General features: G+C 54.6%; 2 protein-coding genes across 2 annotated transcripts in view; one reads left to right on the top strand and one right to left on the bottom strand.

Moving 5' to 3' along the window:
- Positions 1-1,559: 1,559 nt before the first annotated feature.
- SLC30A2 (solute carrier family 30 member 2) lies at positions 1,560-10,154 on the top strand. Its single transcript, XM_034754195.1, has 8 exons — positions 1,560-1,885; positions 3,027-3,241; positions 3,961-4,107; positions 6,261-6,414; positions 7,040-7,211; positions 8,394-8,499; positions 8,648-8,782; positions 9,704-10,154. Exons 1-8 carry the CDS (start codon positions 1,836-1,838, stop codon positions 9,847-9,849), a joined length of 1,125 nt encoding a protein of 374 aa, XP_034610086.1. The 5' UTR covers positions 1,560-1,835; the 3' UTR covers positions 9,850-10,154.
- Positions 10,155-16,932: 6,778 nt separating this feature from the next.
- The window catches only part of EXTL1 (exostosin like glycosyltransferase 1), a 46,985-nt gene continuing 40,682 nt past the window's right edge, over positions 16,933-23,235 (bottom strand). The window contains exons 5-11 of the mRNA XM_034754047.1: positions 22,924-23,056; positions 22,719-22,837; positions 21,628-21,723; positions 21,219-21,305; positions 19,785-19,945; positions 18,674-18,845; positions 16,933-17,452 (exon numbers count right to left, since the gene is read on the bottom strand). Of these exons, the coding sequence (XP_034609938.1) occupies positions 17,264-17,452; positions 18,674-18,845; positions 19,785-19,945; positions 21,219-21,305; positions 21,628-21,723; positions 22,719-22,837; positions 22,924-23,056 (957 nt within the window). The 3' untranslated portion in view covers positions 16,933-17,263. The remainder of the gene's footprint in view (positions 17,453-18,673; positions 18,846-19,784; positions 19,946-21,218; positions 21,306-21,627; positions 21,724-22,718; positions 22,838-22,923; positions 23,057-23,235) is intronic.

Raw genomic sequence — 23,235 nt, 5'->3', positions numbered from 1 at the left:
TAGTTCTTTTTTGAACCCTGTTATGGTCTTGGCCTTCACAACATCCTCTGGCAAGGAGTTCCACAGGTTGACTGTACATTGTGTGAAGAATTCTTAGACCATGTTCCTACTGGAAACAGAGCCAAAGAGCTTGACATAGAGGGAGGTTACAAAGAACACATTGGTTCTTTGTGTACCCCCAAGATACATTAGAGGAGATCCAGGGCCAGTGCTTCCACTAGGCGACCCTAGGCAGTCGCCTAGGGCGGCAGGATTTGGGGTGTGGCATTTTGCCGCCTCTGTGGAAATTTGGCGGTGGGGGTCCTTCCGCTCCAGGTCTTCAGCAGAAATTTGGCGGTGGGTCCTTCACTTGCTCCGGGACCCGCTGCCGAAGTGCCCCGAAGACACAGAGCGGAAAGACCCCCACCGTTGAATGCTCAGAGGAGGAGCGCTGCCGCCTAGGGTGGCAAAAACCCTGGTGCCGCTCCTGAGGAGATCCCTTATTTATTGAGCTGCATCTGTACAGTCGATAGAGGAAAGGGGATCTGTGCTCCAGAGTTTACAGTCCAGGGCCCTATCCTACAAAGCTTATAGACACAAGTCATTTTATGCAGGTGAGTTGGTCCTACTGAACTCAACAGATGTTACAAGCATACGTTTTTGCAGGATCATGGCCAAAAACCAGTACATTTCAAACACAAGCTACATTGGATGGCTACATGAATATCCCAAAAGCCCTACCACTGTTTCTGTTAGGGTTGTCTCTAGTAAAAGTGTCACCCGTTTAACTAAAGATATGCTTTTAAACTGACTTAGTGAAACCCATGTGGACGCTATTGAATGGATTTAAACCCGTTTACATTCAAGCCAGGTTTAAACTCTAACCACCTTAGTTTAAACAAGTTTTAAATTAAATTCAAACCACCTTCATTTAAATCACTTCAATTAAAGGAACCAGGTTCAAAACCAGTTTAAGAGGGTTCACACAGGGGTTTGCACCGGTTCAACTAAATCGATTTAAAAGCAGATGTCCATTAAACTGCTCCAAGGTCTAACTCAGTCAAGGCTTCCCATTCCTTTTTCCTCCTGGCACTGGGGGCGAAGGTGTGGGGAAGGGGGATGCAGCAGGAACTGTTGAGGGATTTCAGATATTTCACACGTGGCTGGGAGTTTGCTAAGCTCCTGGAGTTCTATGTGGCAGGGGGGTTTAAGTTTGCCCTATGGAAGTCTTGCTGCCTGGGCTCCCAGATGTCAGGACAGGTGACTAGCTCGGGACAGGATGGAGCTGGGGAACCAGCGAGCTTCGCAATCCTGCTGCGGGTCTACTTCTCAGTTGCTAGGTGGAGTGAGCCGGGCTCCAGCGGGAGCTGGATGGGAGGCGGTAACTCGGCCCATGGCTCACCCCGGGAGGGGGGATTGGGGCAGCGGGATCACTGCCTTCTCATGCCCGATCCGTCGCTCCGAGAAGGGGGAGGCTGGGCTGGGAGACTCGGGGCTGGAGCATGCCAAGGGGTTGCACGGCCAGACCCTCTCCCCCAGGCAGGGCTGGGCCCGGCGGGGGGAGGCGCGCAGCCTCTCCAGGCGCAATGCGCCCCGCGGAGCGCACGGGAGTGGCCGGCCGGGGGCTCTCTCGGCTCCCCGGCCCCGGGAGGCAGCTCCGCAAAGTTTGCAGCCGGCCTGGCCAGAGCTCGCCGCCCCCGCCGGGCCTTTTGCACACGAGTCCCCAGCGCTTCACACGGGCCGCGGCCGGGGCCAGATAAAGAGGCAGTTGCGAGCCCGGCGCGGGGGGTGGCTGGAGCTGGGGGACCCTCGGAGGGGAGCTGGAGCCGGAGCCGAGCGCGCCCCGGCAGGTGGGGATGGCGGACGGGGAGGAGAAGCGGCACCTGCTGGAGGAGCCCGGAGACAGGTGAGGGGCGATTTCTCCCCCTTCAGTTACCTCCTCCATGGGGCAGTTGTATTTCCCCCCCCCCCCGCTTCTGAGCCTCCTCCCAGTAACAAACCCCAGCCCCCTTCCTTCCCCCATAGCACTGCCCCCTGTATCTCCCCCATCCTGCCCCCATCTCTTGCAAGGGATCTCAGTGCTCCCCCCAACCCAGCTCTGCAGCTCCTGGGCTGGCCTGTCTCCCCCATGCACTGTGGGACCCCAGGGAGAGAGCCCAGCCTGGCTGCAGCCTCCTCTCCCCCCTTTCCAGGCCGCCAGGCCCGGATCTCCAAAGGTATTTAGGTGCCCAACTCCCATTGATGCCCATGGGCATTAGGCACCTACATAGCTTTGAGGATCTGGGTGCCAGGGCACCTGCTTCTGGCTGGGAGGTAGCTGAACAGTTTCCCTGGCCCTGGAGTCTCTCTGCCCTTCTGGGGGTGACACAGAAGGGCCCCCCAGTAATTTGGTCTGGGAGACCAAACCAATCCACTGCCTCCATGTGCTGCCCCTTATTGGGGGAAACTTGGAAATGGGGGCTACGGCTGGAATAACTGTGGTTCCTTTAGAGTGCTAAGGGGGGAAGAGGAGGGCTTCCAAGGCAGAGATTGAATGACGGGTGGAAGAAGGAAGGGGTGGGGATCTCATGCTTTAGAGCTTCCATTCCTTCCTGGATGGAGGGGTGTTTTCAAGGAGGGGAGACTAGCTAGGCTTGGGCCAGGACTTTCAAGAGTGACTGGTGATTTTGGGGTGCCCAACGTGAGATGGTGCCAAGGGGTCTGGCTTTCAGAGGGTGAATGCTCCAGCACTGTCTGAGAATTGGGCATCTCAAGGTGGGCACCCAAAATTCCCTAGCTTCTCTTGAAAACCTGGGGCACGTTTCCTTTGGGTGGGGTTGGAAGGGAAGGGCCTTGGGTACAAAGGGGCATCATTTTAATTTCAATTGGAGAAGCCCTGGCTGGGATGATTTAGTTGGGAATTGGTCCTGCTTTGAGCAGGGAGTTGGACTAGATGACCTCCCGAGGTCCCTTCCAACCCTGATATACTATCTCCTTCCCCCTCTCCCCGAGTGTCTCAGCCAGCAGCTCCCAAGAGTGGTCAGTAATGGTGACTCTCTGTCATTCAGGTCCTATCTGAGCGTCTCCGAGAAGAACTTTCGCAATTCCATGCTCAAGTACGTTCCAGACGTGTCCTCCATTGAGCTGGGCCTCCCGGGGAACCAGCATTGTCATTCCAACCGGGCTGCTGGCAGCCACTACAGTTCCGAAAAGCAGCGGGCTCGAAGGAAACTCTACATCGCATCCGTGATCTGCCTGGTCTTTATGACCGGAGAAGTCGTAGGTAAGATGCCAAAGTAGCCTATGTTGTATGGCTTCCTTGCCTGGTAAGAGCCAAGGTGCTGGAACAGCTAGATGGGACAAGAGATTCTTCGCTACCTCCTCCCTAAACTGTTATGTGTGGCTGTTAAACAGCTGCTGCGGTCTGCCCTAGAAGTGGTTGCATTTAATTGTTCAAAGAGCTAATCCCTAAAATATAATTGTATATCTGTGTGCGGGCTTGGTCCTGCAAGGTGGGCACTTGATAGGATCAAACCTTAGGGCCTGGATCTTAAGCCCATTGAAATTGGCGGCAAAAACTGCCATGGGGCAAAATTGGGCCCTGGGTTAGAGTGGCTGGGTGAACAGCATGATTGCTGAGGCTGTCCTTCACTAGACTGAAGTACATAGGCTGTCTCAAAGTCACCTTTAGCGAGGGGCCATGGGGGGAGATACAGACAGTCACATCAGCTCATAGCCCCACTGCTGGCACTAGGGTAAGCTCCAGCTACCAGGGGTTCTGCTGGGACAGAAAACCCAGATGAGTATTTTGCAGCAGGCTCCGGTTATAACCGGGAGCCCCTCTGGTCTGGGGAGCCTGCCATCACATGGACTCTGATCTTTTTTCAGGGTTTCCTCGGCACCGGTCGTGTGCCCCATCTGTGAAGGGCGTAGGGGCAGCGTTGGTGCTGCTGGGGGCTTCCATCCTTTCACTGACTCATTCTTTCTCCTCCACGACTTCAGGGGGATACCTGGCCCACAGCCTGGCCATCATGACAGACGCAGCTCACCTGCTGACGGACTTCGCCAGCATGATGATCAGTCTGTTTTCCCTGTGGATGGCCTCGCGGCCGGCTACTAAAACCATGAACTTTGGCTGGCACCGAGCAGGTAACTTGCTGAGTGGGTTCCCCTGCAGGGCAGGGTGTGAAGCCCAGGTGCTCAGTGGAAGAACAACACTGGGTGTGGTGACATCGAACAATGCTCCTTTCCGCTGCTGGGGTTATCTGAAAGGAAGGGAGCTTCCTTGGTGTGGGTTTTGCAAAGGCTCTTGAATGCAGCTGGGAGGGAGGGACATTTGCAGAGCAGCGGGGGATGGGGAAGATGTCCGGATCCCACACAAGTCCCATCCAGCCAACGCAGGCTAAGAACTGGGATCCAACAGACCCAACCCTGCGGAGCCCACGCCTGAATGCACGGAAATCATCTGCAGCTCTACTGCAGTAGCTCCAAGTGCAAGCTGTTTGCTAACTCCGACTCCCCCGAGCAGGTGAGGCTTGTGATTGTCCCATTTGGCTGCCCTGTGGATCCACTATTCCAGGATCATTGGCATCTCTGGCTCTAAGATCGTTAGTGACCCCTGTGGGACCCTACCCCAGCGAACACCCATGCTGAGCCACTGGGTCCTTCTGGCAGCAAGTACTTCCCCCTCACGCTGGGTCCAGTTGTAACCAGCCCCGCGGCACTCCTGCTGGAATGGGATGTTCCCCTTCCCTTCTCCTGACCTGGTATTTGGATACAGTAATTCCCTCCCTCCTTTAAGGGCCACCCCTATTAACTTCCATCTGAGGACGACCTGCCCAAGGTAGAGTTTGCTCATCACTTAGCTGCAGTTCTAACCAGGGAAGGGCTTTGCTGAAACCAAGGACAGCCTCCTGCGAAATGCAGCAGCCGAAAGCCCATGTGCTGGGTAGATTTATTTCAGCCCCACTATCTGCCCAAGGGCAGGGAAACCTCCAACTGCCTTTGTTCTCTACATTCCTATAAAGGCCCTTTAGTGCTGCAGTTGTTAAAGGTCTGTTCGCATTCCCATCGCCAGTCTCCCTTTGTCTGTCTCTCTGTTTGTCATTTGTGAGACACCCTTTTCCCCTCTCCGTTCCCAGCCATCTCCATGGTGTTTCTCTGCTGTCGTCATCTTGACATCATTCATTTTTTCCTAACCTTGAGCTAGTGCTGTGAAAGGTGCTTGCAGACTGAGGCCTGGTCTGTAAATAGGTGTCGTGCCGCTATTGTTATTTCAGTTGGGGGAGGCGACGTTTAATTGAAAGAGTTAAATCTGTACCGCTCCTCGCACGTATGGAGCTCTCTTGGGGTAAAGGCCCATTAGGTCGTGTCTAAACTCCAAAGTTGTATTGCTTTAACCATCCTGGGATGGTTAAAATGGTACCCGCTTAGTATGGATGCAGTTTTACCAGTATATAGGTGCTTATCTAATAAATAGCTCATTTCCATAGGGGAAGGTATGACTGCATCCACACCACAGCTGTCCCAGAGTAACTCGGTTTAAAAATTTTTCTGAGTGAAATAAACTGGTACAAAATCTGTGTAGAGCAGACCTTGTTCTTATGCCCCCTCCCTTACAGGTATAAATGAAAGCGGGGTACGCACCTTGATACCAGCGTCACTGCATCCACACTAGACGGGGTTGTGTCGCTTTAACGATTCTGGGAGAGTATACTACCCAGAGAGCTGAATTCAGAGAGGACACGTCAGCTCTATTTCAGTAGTGGGCATGAGGGGAGGGTAAGGTGGTATGATTGACGAACCAAGGGGCTGGAGGGGAGGGGTGGATCAGAAGCAACTAACAATGAGGGTGTGACTTAGAATGGTTAAACTCCTTTAGGACTAGTCCATCTGGGGAAATGGACCAGCATAGCTGGAGTGGAAGAATCGTTATTCTGTTAGAGGTATGCCAGTATATTTCCCCATGTAGACCAGCCCTTAGGGGTCAATTCTGCATCCCCCACCCTCTCCCAGCTCCAACCCCTATATGCTTCTCCGGTGGTATATATGGACCATAAAGGAGCTGCAATTTTCCCTGGTGCAGGAGCTGGATAAGGCCAACGGAAGCGGCTCACCACAAACCCCGCTCTCAGTCCCTGGGGCTGGGGGAATCTGTGCAGCCCTGGGGAGGCGGCCGTGAAGTCCCTGCATGAGGCTCCGTGGCTGCCGTCCCCCAGTGTGGTGAGGGCTGGATGTCTGGAGGAGGATTTGCTGTGCGTTTCTTGCTCTCTCACCCTGCGTGGGCCGGGCTTTCTCTGCAGAGATCCTGGGGGCCCTGCTCTCGGTGCTGTCGATCTGGGTGGTGACCGGAGTCTTGGTTTACCTGGCAGTGGAGCGTCTGCTCTCAAACAACTACGAGATCGAAGGGGGCGCCATGCTCATCACCTCCGCCTGCGCTGTGGCAGTGAATATCATGTACGTCCGGCCGGGTCACTGGCTCTCGGCTCCTCTGAGAACGCTCCGGGGCGAGGGGGTGCATGTGCGGGAATGTTCATTAACTGCTGGTCAAATTCCAAAGGTTAATCCCTCACACTGGAATGTTTCTTCTGGCCAATCTGAAAGGCCCGCCAGTCCAAACAGGCCATTAATCCTGGGATTAGCGGTCTCCCGGGGCCCGATCCTGCTCCCTTTGGAAGCCCAGAGGAGTCTGGCTGTTGATTTCCACTGGGAGCAGGGGCAGGCCCTTGGTTGGTAGAATGCCAGAAGGGATTTTGCAAGTGGGTTTGGAAGTGGCCATGCAGGGCTCTGTGGGGCATAGGATTGAGGATCTGAGCCTCCCTCTATGTCAGGGCTCCAGGCTGTCTGTTACTGAGCCAGAGTGATACAGGCCAGAGCAGATGTGCATGTCGCAGTCTGGGTCGGAAGCTGGTAGCGAGAGCGGTGTGGAACCTAGCACCGCCCCCTGCACGGGGAGATGCAGGGAAGGTAGCTTTGTCCCTCTGCGGGCAGGGCTTGTCTCGGTTGGCGCAGAAGGCGTGGGAGGAGGTTGTGGGTTGAGGTGCCTCGCTCGATGACCTCGCTGCTCCGGTTTTCCCTGCAGAATGGGAGTCACTCTTCACCAGTCGGGTCATGGGCACAGCCACCAGGGCCATACCCACCATGGCCACAGCAAGCAGCGGAACACCAGCGTCCAGGCCGCCTTTATCCATGTGGTCGGGGACCTGCTGCAGAGCGTTGGCGTCCTGGTAGCTGCATACATCATATATTTCAAGGTACGGGCTCTGTTGCTAAGAGTGACTTGGGCGCGGATGGCTGGTAAGTCCCCGCTGCGTGATGTCCGGGGTGTCTTTCGTTTGTTGTGGCACGGGAGTTGGAGCATGACGCGTGCTGTCCCGGGTGGAGGAAGGAAGAGGTACTCCTGTGGGAGGAAGGTGTGGTCTGAGCACAGAACTGGGAGCCAGGAGCTCTTGCGTTCTCATCTTTGCTCTGCCGGTAATTCCTTCTCTATCCTTGAGAAAGTCACTTAACCTCTCTGCCTTCGTTTCCCTGAATGCCTTGGCCAAGGACACAGGGGAAGTTCGTGGCAGAACACAGATGATATATGGATTTATTTGTTTTTAATTGCATTTCACTTACTTCCCCCACCACAGAAATGCAGCCACCTCTGAAATGCCATGCAGCAGCTGCCTAGCAGCACTGCACAACCACATAGGATAGGAAGTGAGGGATTCTCTGTGAACTTGAAACCAGGGGAATGCAGGGATGTACTGTCCAAGTTGGAACTTAGCTGAGACACTAATGCCGGTGCCCCAGCTCTGTGCTACAGGATCCTTATTGTCCACACACGGTCAGGATCTCTGCTTCTCTTCTCATCAGAAAGGAGGCCAGGTGGTCCGGTGACACTATGCTGGGGCATTGGGTCAACACTCAGGCCAGGTCTAGACTGAATTTTTTTGCCAACATAGTAATGTCACTTAGGGATGTGATTTTATTTGCAACATGCTTATACTGCTCAGAGTTTCACATGTACAGTTATGCCGGCAAAAAAGTGGGTAAGAGATCCTGAGACAAGCACTTTTTTGACACTCTAAACTGCGTCTACACGAGGCCGGTTTGCCAGTAGAGCTACACTGGCAAACCCTTTCTGGTGCAGACTTGCTCATACTCAGAGGAAAGAGCGCAACATTTTGAATTACTGGCACCTGGCCATTCCCTGGAGGCCTCCCATCCAAGCAGTGACCGGGCTGCACCTCTGTTTAACTCGTGATCCACTCAGCGGTCACTACACACGGTGCAATTGCAAGAGGAAAAATGGAATTTTCATTTGGAACGAAGCTCAGGAAGGAAACCGTTGAGCATTGTGTAATGAGATTACACGGGCAGTTGTTTGAGTAGGAGGCATTTATGAGCTTTACATTAAATATACCGCGTAACAGCTTTCCTCCTCCTACCAGCCAGAGTACAAATACGTAGACCCCATCTGTACCTTCCTGTTCTCAATCCTGGTCCTTGGAACGACGCTGACCATCCTCCGGGATGTCGTCCTAGTGCTGATGGAAGGTAAGGAGCTCTACAGAGCAGGGTAGTTAAGTGAACGACTGGTTAACCCGGTCCCGTCCCTGTGGTATGTTCTCCCGTGGGTTACAGGGTACCTCCCTTTCCTGCCGATGTGGGGCTCTGACCCTGTGTGCCTCTTGCTGTCTTGAAGGTACCCCGAAAGGGGTGGACTTTAACAACGTGAAGGAGATCTTGCTGTCCATCAATGGTGTGAAAGCCCTTCACAGCCTCCACATCTGGGCCCTGACTGTGTCGCACCCGGTGCTGTCAGTCCATATAGCGATCAGTAAGTATCTGCCCTGCCTGCCCGTTAGAGAGACAAGGTGGGTGAGGGAATATCTTTTATTGGACCAACTCCTGTTGGTGAAAGAGACAAGCCTTCGAGCTCTTCTTCAGGACTGTGTCGGTGAAAGAGACAAGCTTTTGAGCTAACAGGACTTGGTCCAATGAAAGATGTTACTTCACCCATTTGTCTGCCTAATATCCTGGGACCAACATGTCTACAATAACACCACACACATTTAGGACCTGATAGAAATGCTCCCGTTGCTTCAGTGATATTGGATTGTACCCTTGGTGTAGAGCAGCATGTTCCAAGCAGATGCGCTTTGGAGGCGTCAAGCGCTCTTGGCAGAAAAGCTGTTGGAAGGGGAGGATCATGGGAGATTCCGCAATGCTTCACTGGCTTCGCCTGGTTTTGCGTCCAGCTCAGAGCTCTGCTTAGATTCACCCAGATTCACTCATGATCCTTTAGCACAAAATTGGAGCCTTTTTTTTTTTTTTTTTTGGTGGCTTTGCACAAGTTTCCACCCCAAGAGACCTTTGTGGTTTGGCTGGGTTTTGCGTAGGCTCGCTTAGATAAGAGACTATGATTCCCTGCCCCCCAAATTATACAGTTTAAGGCCCTGATCCTGCAAACTGATTGGCCTAGGCAGCAGGGGCAGCTCTAGCTTTTTGCCACCCCAAGCACGGCAGGCAGGCTGTCTTCAGCGGCATGCCTGCAGGAGGTCCCCAGCCTGACTGCCGCCCTCGCAGGAACCAGCAGGGTGCCCCTTGCAGCTTGCCGCCCCAGGCACGCGCTTGGAGTGCTGGTGCCTGGAGCTACCACTGCTAGGCAGACCCGGCTAGTGCACCCCGGCAGGCTCAAAGGCCAAGTCTTTACCCCATTACGTGACCTCTCCAGCCTCCATGCTTGTGTTTGTTCCAGATGAAAACGCCGATGCACAGACCATCCTGAAGGAGGCTAGTTCCCAACTGCAAGGAGCATTCAACTTCCACACCACCACCATCCAGATCGAGAACTACTCGGAGGACATGAGAGACTGCCGGGAATGCCAGAGCCCCTCCGACTGACCGCCTCTCCCCGGGGGGGGGAGGGAAATTGACGACCAACTGTGGACCAACAGTCCTGGGAACGCTGCTACCTCAGAGCGCCTTTGCTGCCGCCCAAAACAAGGACACACCGTGGTCAAGTGCCCGTTTGGAGGCAGCAGGACGCCAGTCCCTGGGGCATTGGGATGAGGTGATAGGACTGTGTTCTCTCCTGCACTGTGTTAGAGAGACCGTAACATTTTCTTTTCTTTTTTATTTCACTTTCATCCCATCCCGAACAGGGAGCAACCCTTTTAATATTCTGAAAATAAAGCAGATCAAATGACTCTGTCCCTCTGGCTTCATGCTCCGTGTGAGAGGCACGTCCACTCCTCAGAGTGCTCTCGTCTGCTTGGTTTGCCATAGAAGTATCAGGAACCAGGGGGGCCAGTTCACATTTGGGGGCTGGTGCAACTTTAACTATGATTCCAGGGGCTACTTAGGCACCTGAGAACTCTTACGTTTTTTTGCAGCTAACAACTTAGAAATTAGCTGGCAGGAGCACTGTATCAAATTCCTATATAAAGAAAGAAAAAATATATATACAAACACCACTTAAAGCCCTATTTTAAATGTATATGTAAGTTTAGAACAATCAGGCAATAATACAGCAAGATATTCCCAATCCCAAACCTTGAGTTATCAGTTTTGGAGCCTTAACGCAGGTATCCGAAACACACGTGTATACTTTGTACCCTCTTTAGTAGAGATAAATAAAATCTGTTCACTTTCTGACACAGCCACTGTTATGGCCGTTACCTGCTCTATTTTAGTCAATTGGTTTTCACTCCACTAAAAACACATTTTACTTAATTTTAACTGCACTTTTTAGCCCGGCAGCCCAAGCCCTGTGCGTCCAAGTGGGCTGACAAGGGCCAGCCAGCAGCCCTTTGATTGCAGTGTAGACCTACCTTAAGCATAGCTAGTGATCTCCACCAGAATAAACCCAGGCCCCAGTTGCATTGTGGCTTCCCCCAAAGCCACTCGTCCCTCTCCATTTTCTTTCCCCTGCAAACTTCCACTTCAAAACAACCAGCAATGAAAAGCCCCCCTAGAAAGCACTGCAAACAGGGGCAGATGTCTGCAATCCATCGCTGAGAGCAAAAGCCTTCCAGCCCCAGCCCTGCTGCTTCGCTCCAGCTGACAGATGTGCACGCAACCCCCTGCTCCACGTGAGCCGAGCGCATGTGACGCTGCTGCGGGCAGCTGTTGGCTTTCTGACCTTGCCGGGATCTCGAGCAGCCCCATTCCCCCGGAATGAGGAAGACCCCCTTGATTCACGAGCCTCTGCACCCTTCCCCGTTTTTTTGCACCCATCAGCCATTTGCACACGCTACCGGAGAGAGAGTCATAGGGGGCCTTGTGCGGGATTGGCAGACTGCCGTGTTTCCTGCAAGAGTCACCGCCCGGATAAGCAATGGCATCGATATCCGAACGCTAAGGAAGTGAAACCTGCTGGATGGATGGGAAGTGATTATTATTCAAATGCTGGACACAGACAGACAGAAAAGTAAATTCCCATTCTTAATAAAAGAGGGGGGAAAAAACGTAATCGCATATGAGCTTGGGCTGGAACTCCAGCCCGAATGGCTACACTGTGATTTCTAGCTCCACAGCCCAAGTCAGTTGCCCTGGGCTCCAGGACTCCATGCCGTGGGGTTTTTATTGCCCTGAGTAGTGGGTGCTGCATTATCCCAGTGGGCCCTGCAGGGGGCGCTAGACACACCAAAGGCTCTTCCATGGCACAGCTCCATCAGTCTCTTACCCAGAGTGCAGGGGTGAGGATGCTGGTGGTAACGGGCTGCTTCGAGATCAGATTTCATACATACAGCATGGCACCGTGGCATGGATTTGAAGGCCAGAAGGGAGCATTAGATCATCTCATCTGGCCTCCTGTATATTGCTAGCCGTAGAATTCCACCCAACTAGCCCCGTACTTAGCCCAGTAACTCCCGTGCCCAGCTGCAGCTGGGCTGGTGCGTTTGGGTCTCCACACGGGTGAGGGGGCAGTTTCAGCACTGCCAACCGCAACGGTGCAAACCGCACGAGTCAGGCCCCATCCTGCCTTCCCTGGTGCTTATGCCACCTCCCTCTCCCACCCCTCCCTTCCCAGACGGTTTTTAACAGCGCACGCTTGTGGATGAAGATTGCCCGTGACCATGCAGAGCAGAAAGGAGGAGCGGGGGGACTGACTTTGGGATGATGGACGCTTTCAGCACCTCATCTCTACTACGCTGTTTTTGTTAGGCTGAAAACCGAACGTGACTCTGCTGCGAGCTTCCTCAGAGCAGTGCCGCATGAACGCCAGCAACAGCCAGTGAGGTGCATTGCAGCCAGTGGGAGGAAGGGCATGAACAGCACAGTGGGTTGGATGTCTCCGGTCAGTCACTAGTGGCAGGCGCTTGCAACAAAATCCATCAGGTCAGTTCCTTGCTGCCCAAGCGACAGATTGTTTTAGTGCGAGCAGGGCATTGACATCGTTGGAGTTATGGGTCCTCAGCACCTCCTAGAGGGAGCTAAGCCCCCATAGGGAGAGGGAGCCTGTGCCCATAGGCGTGTTTTATGGGCGCCGAGGCCTGCTCCCTGGCACGAATGATTGTCCCAAGATTATTTACTGTGCTGCTCGTTCGGGGTTATTTATGCAGCCACGGTGAAGGGATATTTATGACACAGAGGGTATGAGCCGCTCGGTTTATGAAATAATCGCTCCCAACGGGCTTGGCTTCCCGTTGTTTATAGACTCCTCGGAGCGTTTTTACGGCTCTCGGGCGACTGGTGGAGCTGTCATTTTTCAAAGCAGCGACGGCAAGGAGAGCCCCGGCCTTAATGACTCTGCTAGAGAAACCGCTTTCACCTCGCAGGGCCCGATCCTCAGCTGCAGGAAATCAGCAGAGGGCCTAGCTGGCGTAAATCACCCTAGCAGCCCTGCAGCTCGATTCATTTACACCTGCTGAGGCTCTGGTCCTCTGGCTGTAGGAATCTCCATTCATGGCTTATACTCAGGCTGACCTCAGAGGGTTTTAATATGTGGGTGAGTCAAATGGGTCAGTGTCAGATGTGGATTTTGAGCAGCCTTCCCCAGCTAAGAAGATTGGGCTTGGTTAGGAGATTTAAAAACAAGTGCACTTATACAGCAAATGACTAGATATGAACTAATTAATTGTCCCATACCAGTTATAATTATAGGAGATATCCCATCTCCTAGAACTGGAAGGGACCTTGAAAGGTCATTGAGTCTGGCCCCCTGCCTTCACTAGCAGGACTAAGTACTGATTTTGCCCCAGATCCCTAAATGGCCCCCTCAAGGATTGAACTCACAACTCTGGGTTTAGTAGGCCAATGCTCCAACCACTGAGCTATCCCTCCCCCCCTCTTATGGGTGAGCTATTACTATCCCCATTTTACAGCTGGAGAAACTGAGGCATAGCAAGGTAACATGACTTCCCAAGATCACCCAGTAGCTGTCCTGGGACTAGAACCTAGGTATCATTGGTCCTAGACCTGTGCTATATCCACTAGGCAACGCTGTCTTTGTAGGTAGCCAGCCACCCTGACCATTCATAGCTATTTACACAGTCCTGGACCGGGACCCTCTTCTACAAGAGTTACAGGATGTTAACTTCCATGCCCTGGCTAAATTCCACTTTGGGCATCTGCCTCCCTAAAAGCTTGCCAACAATTTCAGCCAGAAGTGGTAGTCTTCAGTTCCCTCTGCAAAAGTGTGTGTGTGTGTGTGTGTGCTTGTCAGTCAATTACTGCTGCATGCCACCCCAGAGGAGGCTGCATTTCAGTGGTGGGTGAGGCAATTCCTGTTTGTGGAACCTGGCAGAGGAGAGGGATAAAGGCGAGATATTTGTATCATGGGGAAGCAATTAAAGGCTCAATGATCAGAAATAAGCCGTGGGAGCCCTGTAGCTTTCTCCGCATGATCAGCTCTTTCCTTCAGATCACCCCAGCTGAAATTCCCGTGGGAAATCCACCGCCGGGATTTATTTATGACTTCGTTGTCTCCTTCCAGCCTCGCTCCAGCTTTATTTATAAGCATCATTTTTCTGAGCCCATAAACACGAGAACCTTAAACCAAATCACTTCTGGAGACCCCGGCAGCAACCTAACTGCCTGCTCGGCAGATTGCGTCAAAAGCAGCTGCCGTGTCTCATTTATCTTCTTGTTTGAGGCTGGTCCAAATCCATGTTTATAGCTGTTTAATTAGGAGCTAATGACTTCCGTTTGGCCTTCTTGCTTTCTCTGCCATTGACAGGTTCTGCTCAGCAAGCGCTCAGGTTCTCGGGCTCATCGCTAATAATGCTGCCCTCGTTCAGCTCAGAAACTGAACAATAGGACTCTGCTGCGAGCTTCCCCGCAGCAGTGCCACAAGAATTCCGGCAACCGCTGCTGCGGTGCTTTAACAGCGTGAATTTCTGCACAACGGTGCCCTCTCTTGTTGAGTCCATGGTCCCGCATGGGTTCTTTATATGCCAACGTGTAGCAGGGCAGAAACCCTGCTCCTGCCCTGAAGGGCTTAAAACAGCCCTGGGAGAGGGCCGTGGTAGGGGAAAACCTGGGCTGATGGGGAAGTAGCCACAGCTGGGCCACATCCCAATCAGGCTGCAGCTGGCCCTTATAAGAGGGCAGTGGACTGGGGAGCAGACAGTCTCTCTCTGCTTTCAGAGAGAGAGGGGCCTGGCTGCTGGGAAGCTCAGGGTACCTAGAGTAAGGCAAGGCTGGGGAAAGGCCAGAGGGGCTGGGGAGCTCCAGGCTGGTAACTCCCCAGGCTGCAGGGCCTTGTCTAAGACCCCATAGAGGTACTGGATTGCAGGGAAAGGCAACAGGTCCAAAACCCCCTTGCCTGTGATGAGTGGCTTATCCTGCAGCCTGCCCCAGGGAGTGGGGGCTAGTTGGTGACCGGCAGTAGCCTATGACTGAGGCAAGGTGGGGTTGGGGGGGGTGGTTCCCTAGGGAGGGGAGACCCTAAGAGTGAGGGGTTACTGCCAGAGGCAGCACCCCAGATAACGGGGCACCGGAGTCCAGGGAGGGACGTGGGGGCCCAGCGGCAGCGGGACACCAGCCTGCAGAGGGCGCTCCAAGGCTGGAAAATAAGCTAATTCCCAGGGCACTAGCAGGAGGCGCCACAGGGGTGAGTCCTGCGTCGCTACACAAAGCAAACAGAGCTAATGCTTTGTGTTTGTGTAACACCAACAGACTCTGTTTGTCAGCAGGCGGGATCGAACCGGGGACCTCTGGAACTTAGTGCATGAGCCTCTACTGCATGAGCTAAAAGCCAACTGGCTGTAGAGCAAACTCATTTAACTCTCTCTCTCTAAGTGGTCTCGGTGCCACTAGATGGGCCAGAACACCACACCAGGAGGTGTGTGGGTTACACTTGCTCCTTTGAGCCAAGGATTTCAAAGTGCTTTACAAACTTCAGGCCCCACAACACCGCTCTGAGGTAAGGAAGTCTAGCTAGGGCAGAGTAGCTGTTTTACTAATGGGAAACTGAGGCACGGGGCAGCCCAGGCCTACGTTCTCCAAAGCAACTGCTAACTGCGGGTCCATTTGCCAAGCACCCAACGTGTAACACGAGAGCAGCGGGCGGTGCAGCTCAGGCCCTACTTCAGTTCGACAGGATTTGGGGTGCTCGACACAGGGTGAGAATCCGGCCCGAGGAGTCTCAAGCGGGGCCCCCGTAATTAGTGAGCCCTCTTAATCACCGAGGCCAAAGCCGCAAAGGTATGTGGGGCCTGAATACTGTGAGGAGCTGGGCCAAAGTGAATCTGAGAACCCAGGTGTTCTGCTGCTCCGTTCCCTGCTCTGATTACTCAACAGCTTTCCCTGCTCCATCTGGAAGTAGAACCCCGGTGTCCTGGTTCCCAGTGCACTGCTTGCAGTACTTCCATCCTTTGCTTAATACAGAACAATGCTATTGGGGTGACCAGCTGTCCCAATTTTATAGGGACAGTCCTGATTTTTGGGTCTATTTCTTATATAGGCTCCTATTACCCCTGCCCTGATTTTTCACACTTGCTGCCTGGTCACCCTAGATGCTATGAGACGTTTTAGGGGAACACGTAGAAACGATACAGGCTTGGAGGTAATTGCTTTGCCCTGCCAAGAGCCTGAGCTAGGTTTCCATCGGGAAGAACAATAAAGTCCCTCTTGAGTGCACGATTGCTGTGCAGGGTGAGTTAACCCCACAAGCCTAACGCTAGTGACACTGTGTTGAGTAGAACATGCCTGGTAGCCATTCTTGCCAACCCTGGCGAGTTTAATCAGAAATCACATGATGTTTGTCTTAAAGCCCCAGCTCCTGGAGTCAGGTGATTATGTGAGACTCTTGGTTTTCACTGGGAATAAAACAGTAAGTTTTTAGCTCTCCTGGGTGCAGCGAAAAGCTGGAAAAATGTGACCCCGAAATGTTCCATCATCCCAAGGCAAAGAAAACAAAATGCGCCATTTACTACTTTTTACATCTCATGATTTTTAAGCCTATCTTGTAATTTTGGGGGCCTGACTCATGATTTTTGACCTCGTGGGTTGGCAAGAACAGGTAGACAAGGCCAGTCGCAGACACAGGGATTTTCTAGACATCTCCCTGGCCCTTTGGTGGCACATTCTGAGTTGTTCTGAGGCACAGCAGACTCGACCCGCAGTTATTTTTATCTGAGGACAATAAACAGTTCCATCTGCTGATGGGAGGATGACTGAGTTTCATTCTCGTCTGAGCTGTTCAATGCATGGGTGTAAAACAGACCCTTGATGCCTTTTCCAGATGAAATGAGTTTGGATTCACGGAAGATCAAACTCCTACCAGGGGAGCAAACATTACAGTAACTCCCCAGTGTGAATATCCCAGACAGGTGCTGACCCCTAGTGGCAGCAGAGGGAGGGACGATCCCTGGATTGTGTTCCCGCACCTCCACAAGAACCTATTTCTGCTCCTGCATCTCTGGTGGGTTGAAGTTGGGATTGTGGCTGCGACCAGGACAATCAGTGGAATATACATTCAATACCAGCCTCTTTTGCTTAAGGCAGACAGGCTGAGACTCCAAAGGCAGAAATGGAAGAGCCCATCATTCCTTCAAACCTTTATTTGTACTGGTAAAACCCAATAAAGACCAAAATTCCTTCCAGTATCTCGCCAGCTACTGTTAATGTGAGTGTATCCCGCTCAGAGCCCAGCATTAGGGAGCTCTAAGCAAGGAATGTTGCCCCAGGCCACACCGGGATTCCAGTTCACGTGGCTGTAACGAAGGCTAGATCAGTAACGTTAAAGTCTGTAGCACTGGAATTCCAGCTCAGTCCGGTATCCTAGGAGCATGGGAATAAAACGTCCCACACAGCGGCTGCCTCCTCTCCAGCTCTGCTTCTCAAGGGCTCCGCGGTGGTCTCCCCGGCGCTAGGGTTTCTCTAAGTGCCGGTACTTCTTGCGCAGCACGGACACCTGGTCCTTGAACAGCACGGGGTCCAGGCGGAGCTGCGAATGCACCAGCGGCATGTATCCAAACCAGGCTGCGAACTGGTTGAGGCAGTCCTGGCGCTGGGAGAAGTGCAGGTTCCCGCTGGAGACGGCCGCGCTCTTGGACATCTACGGAGTGCAAGGGGAGAAGAGAGCGCTCAGGGTGATTGCACAGGCTTAGGGACTTGTCCCGCTCCCAAGAAAACGGTGGTTTTACCATTGATTTCCACAGGATCAGGAGCAGACCCTAAATTAGAGGCATTTGACCTAACAGCTCATTTGTAAGCCCCAAAGGAGGGAGAGGAGAAGCCAACAAAACTACAGACGGAGGTAGCACAGAAGTGGGGGTACGGGAGCTAAGGGACTGATAGATCAGAGGGAGAGCTGAGAGGTGGGGGTTTCCACAGCTCTCCCTTCTCCACCGAAATCATAGGTTGGCCTTGAACAAGCCGGAGAGCCAGGCACTCCCCAGCTCTCTGAGAGATCCCACCCCGAGCAATGAACCCCCTGTGGGAGCCGTGTTGCAACAGCTACTGTTGTTCGTTGTAGGGGAAGTGGCCTAAGACCAGGCCCCGGAGGAAAGTAGAAGCAGTGGCCTGTGGGGTCGCCCACTGATAGGAGCCTTTCCCAGAATGCCTTTCCTGAAGCTGGCCCTTTAAATCAGGGAGAGACAAGTTGCTGCCGCTCTAGGGAGAACATTGTGCACCTAACAGTTACAATCTGCGCCTTCCGCCCATCTGGTAAGTATCGGTCTTTTATTTTGCTGTCTTGTCCTGAGGGGACTGCCCGTCTCCGGTTCCTTCCCCCTCCCTCTGCCCCACACGGCACAGCAGTCTCTGAGCTGAGCTGGGATACGCACAATCTGCCTGCCGCCAGCCCTGTGCTCTGCCCCCACGTGGCTGCAGCCCGGGGGGCCGGAGCGATGCTGCCCAGGATAGGGGTCTGAAGGGAGTTGGCTAGGAGGCAGGGTGGGAAGCAGACGGAGCTCTCTGCGGGTGCTGGGACAGGGTAAGCCCTGAGGATGTAAAGGAAATATTTAGGGTGGCCCCTGGGCATATAGCTCTGAGCAGCAAGAGGTTAATAGGTAAGGCCTGGATGTTTTAGGCTATTGGGGAAACATTGCCTAGTGGTGAGATCTACCTGGGTGCGGGACGGCTTCCCTCGGGGACAGGGCAGCTCCGTTGCTTAAGTCATGAAGGACTGAATAGGGCAGGGCACCGGGGCCCAGGCAGCAGGACCCATCCGCACTGTCCAAGGGGGCTCAAGAGGACCCTAACTTCAAGGAGTCTACACTCCTCCCCCCGCCCCCTGTGCCTGATATGCTCGTGTCTCGGTCTCTCAACTCCCTACCTGCTGGGGGGCTGCCTCCTGGTGCTGCTTCTTCTGGGTCACTTTGATGGGAGGTAGCTTGGTGACGGCAGACACGAGGAAGTTCATCAGGATGTCTTCACAGTTGGAGAGCTGATCGATCAGGCTCCTCAGGCCAGCAGGCAGGGAATTGGTGAAGAGACTGTGATAATACCTGGGGGGGTGGGGGAAGCAAGGCAGAGACTGTGATAATATCTGCGGCGGGGGGGTCTCAAAGAGCATGAGCCACTGAGGGACCATCCCGTTCCCCAGGGCTGGGGGTGGCCAGAGCATATCCCATGGGCCAAAGGCTTCCTACAGCCCCAATGCAACTCACAACGGCCCTCTCCTTCCACGGGGCAGCACAGGCGGGGGAGGAGACAGGCCCTGTCCTCGCTCTGTGTCCCTCGCCTCTCCTCTATTCCAGAGGCCTGCCACGGCCAGGATTTTCCCCAGCCACGGATGCTCAGGCTAATGTACCAGCCGCCTGGCTCGGCAGCTCCATCCGTGGCACAGATGAAGCTGGTCTTTGTGAGCCGAAGGCAGGAGACCTGCGTTCTCCTCCCGCCCTCGACACTCAGGCTGCGACTTTCTAAAACGGGCGCCAGTCATAGCGCTCCTGGATGCACGGCGCTGGGTGCTCGGCATTCCTTGCACCCCAGCCACTTATTTAGGTCCCTGCGTATGGATTTAGGGAGCTACCTTTAGCCTCCTCTTTTTCAAAAGCTTGGCCGAGGTCTCCCTGAGCTTCACTGTCCTTGTCTTCAAAAGGAGGTTAGCTCTAGTGAGCTCCTTCCCAGGGCATGGGGTTCGATTACATTGCAGGACCACTTCTAGCACACGGCCAGGCTGGGTCCCGTTGTCCCGGACACTGCACAGATACAGCAAATGGCAGCCACCATCCCAGTCCAGGGTAAGTGCTTTGAGATCCTCTATCTAACTCCAGGCCTGTTATGACCGAAGCCTCCATGTCTGGGCTATCGACTGTTCCTACCACTGGGTGGCTTCGAGTTAATTCATCTTCCAGTGGAGCTTTTGGGTGGAAGAACAGAGCCCTCCAGCGTTCACTCTGCCTGGGACCCTCAGGCCGGAAGTTCTGGAGAAGGTGCTTTACCTGTGATAGAACGCAGCTGCGGTGAGAACCATGGAGAACTCGTTGGTCCACTTGGAGGTGTAACCCCACTGGCTCTGGCTGGAATCCCAGAAGTGACTCCGCATGGGGAACCCAACAATGCGGTCGGGGAAACTCCTCCACACCACAAAGGCAAAGTCAACCTGGGGAGCCAGACAGGGAGAGTTCACCACCAGGGCAGGGCCGATAAGCAGCAGATCCAGAATCAAATGCCTCCATCATTTGGAGGAGAACACTGCGGAGAGCAGAGCTACCCTGGCTGGGACAAAGACCGTCTGGATTTGACCCACTAGGTCTTTACCATCATTGCTATTCTCTGCGAAGATCAGACACATCTTCAAAATGCCCTCTGTACCTCTCCAAGCCTCGACGCCTTGCGCCAAGCAACCTGCACCTCCCCACTCCTTTTGAGAACATGGCTCCTCTACCCCAAGCCACACCCCAACCAGCTAAGAGCAGAAACGCAATGCCTCAGTCCTTGGCGTGCAGGCCAGGCTGCCTGCTGCCACGTGAGCCTGCCACATCGCACGCGGTAAGCGCCCTTGGGCCGGGCGCGTACTTGGGCGAAGGGCCTGCCGGGCCCAGCCAGGTGTCTCAGCGAGAGGCGTGGGCGATTCAGGAGGTGGCATGCTGCCATTTGGGTTTTTCCTGGAGGTCTCTTATTCAAGTACTCTCCCAGCCCAGCCCTGGTTAGCCCGGGAGATCTGGTGCCCTAGTGTGGGAAGTGCCAATGACCCAGCATGGGGTGCTGTGCTGGGGAGATGCTGGTTGTTCAGGGCCGGGGGCACATTTTGTAAGAGGTGAGTATTAACCCCAACGTCCTGGCCAAATTCTAGCTTGATTATTATTACAGGGTCTATCTCAATTCCCACCATAGTTTATTTGCCCCTCCTGCCCTCAACTGGGGCCTGATCCTGCGATGGTGAGCCTGCTTTAGAAGGCCCTGGGAGTTGAGGGCACTCGGCACATCACATGATCTGTAGAGTTGCTGCGCCCTGTTAAACAGCTGCCACGTTCCACCCGAGAGGTGGCTGCACATTCCATGGTGCTCTGTGTGCAGAGGCGGATTATAGTTTTGGGGGGCCTTGGGCCAGGACAAGTGGGGGCCCCTTTCCCCCATTCCACCTGCAGTCCCCCCACCCCTGTCCTGCGCTCCTGCCGGAGAGTGAGGTCGGAGCACTGGGTGGGCTGGCAGAGTGGGGCAGGGCAGGAACACCGGGGGGGCAGAGTGGGTCAGGGCACGGGGGTGCCCATTTTTCCAGGGCCCCCCAATTGGCCGGAGCCCCTAGGGATCGGCCCTGTTGGCCCAGTGGCTAATCCGTGGACAGCTTGTGAAGCCCCTTGATCTCCTGCTCTCCCATGAGGCGTCTTTATCTAGTTCGCTGCGTCCCACCAGCCCCCCGCCCATCCCCTCACCTCGCTGGTCGACAGGCTGGTGTGTTCATCCAGGCTCAGCACTGCATCTGTCCCGATGGCCGAGTACGGGAAGAAACGGTCGCTTACCTTGAGCGAGAGGGAACAGCAGGGTCAGGGAGGGGGCCAGAGCCTCTCCGCCCCTTCCCCATTCCCTGGAGACCACAGGCTAGAGCAGAGCAGCGGGCACCTGCCGCTGAGTCCTGGCTGGGCCACCGCTGAGCCACTCCCTGACGCACAAATCCGCGCTGCGGTTCTTCGGCCGCGCTTTCCCCTGGCCCTTGGGAGGGCCGGGCTGCCCCAGAGCGGCCAGCGGCAGCCCCACCGTGCACTGGGGGTGCACAGCCCATTCACAGCCCTCCCTGTCCCGCCAACAGAGGCTCACAAACAAACCGATCTGGCGCCCGCTTACTTTCCGCCGGCCGTGAATGACTGTCAAAGGCACTGCTGTCTGGGGCCATCTCCCCCTCGGCGGGGGCGGCTTCTCGCAGCTCCACAGGACTAGGATCTAAAACCAAACCCGAGGGTGCCTCGGTCAGCGCATGGAGGTGGCTCTGTGTGTCTGGGAGGGCAGAGGGTGTGCCCCAAACCCACAGTCTTCCAGTCCTCTCACCCAGCTGGAAAGTTCGAGCCTGGCACCGAGCCACCACCCGCGCTTTAATCAAACAAACCTGGGCGTCGCTAGGGGCCCAACCGCTCACCTGTGGCTGCTTTTAACTTCTACTTGCTATGTAAATAGCTTCTAATTGGGGCCTGGAAGCGCTCTCCCAGCTCGAAATTAAAAATCATCCTGCCAAGGCTGACGCGCCTGCCCAGGGCTGCGGGCGTGGGCCGAGGTCTAGTTAAAGAGGGTGGTTGATTGAGGTACATAAAACTCTCCCCTCTCCCATCCCTTTGCCCCAAATAAACCCTCTGCATCTGATTTCCAGAGGTGCTGAACATCTGCAAATCCCACCGGGCCAGCTCCACGGCTGGTGTCACTCCATGGGAGTCAATGGGCCCAAAGCCCCCAGCTGGCATAAATCAGGGTCACGCCATAGCTGTGAGTGGGTCAGATCCCCACATGGGGTGATTCAGCATCGCTCCATTCAAATCAGTGGGGCCAGATCCTCAGTGGGTGTAAATTAGCATTGCTCCAGCGGGGCGAATGGAGCGGCTGTGGGCTGACTTTTTGGTGGAAGTTTTCGGGGGCGGGGCTCAGAGCAGCACGCTGACCAACCAGGGCCTTTCCAGGTCTCTATCTGCCAGTGTCAGAGGTGGGGCTAAAGCACCAAGGCCCCAGACCCAATGCCTGCTGGAGTCGGCGGGGACCTTTCCAGTCATTTCAATGGGAGACGGGTTCAGATCCCACCCAAATGTTCCCAAAGCCCGGGGGTATCTGGTTCGGGCCTGTCTCTAGGTCTAACAGGAAGAACAAAACAGTAGGGGCCCTCGCCTTCTCTTCCTCAGCGCTAGAACCTGGGAGCCCGGAGTAGGGGGGGGGAGTTAACCTTTGCCCCTGACCTGGGCGCAGTGCTGGGATCTGGAGACGGCCTGGATGAGTTTGAGGATGGGCTGGGAGAGGGAGACCACGGGGGAGACGGCCCGGATGAAAGCTGTGAACTTGCCGGAGGGGCTGGACCCTGCAAAGGGAGAGAGCGGATCAGTCAGGGGTTCCCGAGGGACGCGCAGGGCACGTCCAGGGGTGGGCGGGGGGAGCGGTTCCTACCGTGCTGCAGGTGGTAGAAAGGGAAGTCGCCGAGGTGGGTGGAATACTCCGGCAGAGCCAGCAGCCCCCCAGGCAGCGTGTTCCACACGAACTTGGGGCGGGATTCTCGATGAAACAGCCGATCCTTTATTATCTGCGGGGAGATAGAGACAGCTTTCGTCACCCTAGCAAGCAGGCTCATCAATCCAGCAGTGCTGCGCAGAGGAGACGACATCCAATTGCAAACGTGGGGCTGGGACAATGCAAGCCAGGTCCCCCCCACCTCCCCCAAACAAAGAGTGTGCTGCGCTCTGCTGAGCCCCGGATGGCACG

Source organism: Trachemys scripta, chromosome 20, assembly GCF_013100865.1.
Source record: "Trachemys scripta elegans isolate TJP31775 chromosome 20, CAS_Tse_1.0, whole genome shotgun sequence".
In the NCBI taxonomy this organism is placed as follows: domain Eukaryota; kingdom Metazoa; phylum Chordata; order Testudines; family Emydidae; genus Trachemys; species Trachemys scripta.
The sequence above is the reverse complement of the archived record's forward strand: the minus strand, read 5'-3'. Positions and strand labels throughout refer to the sequence as shown.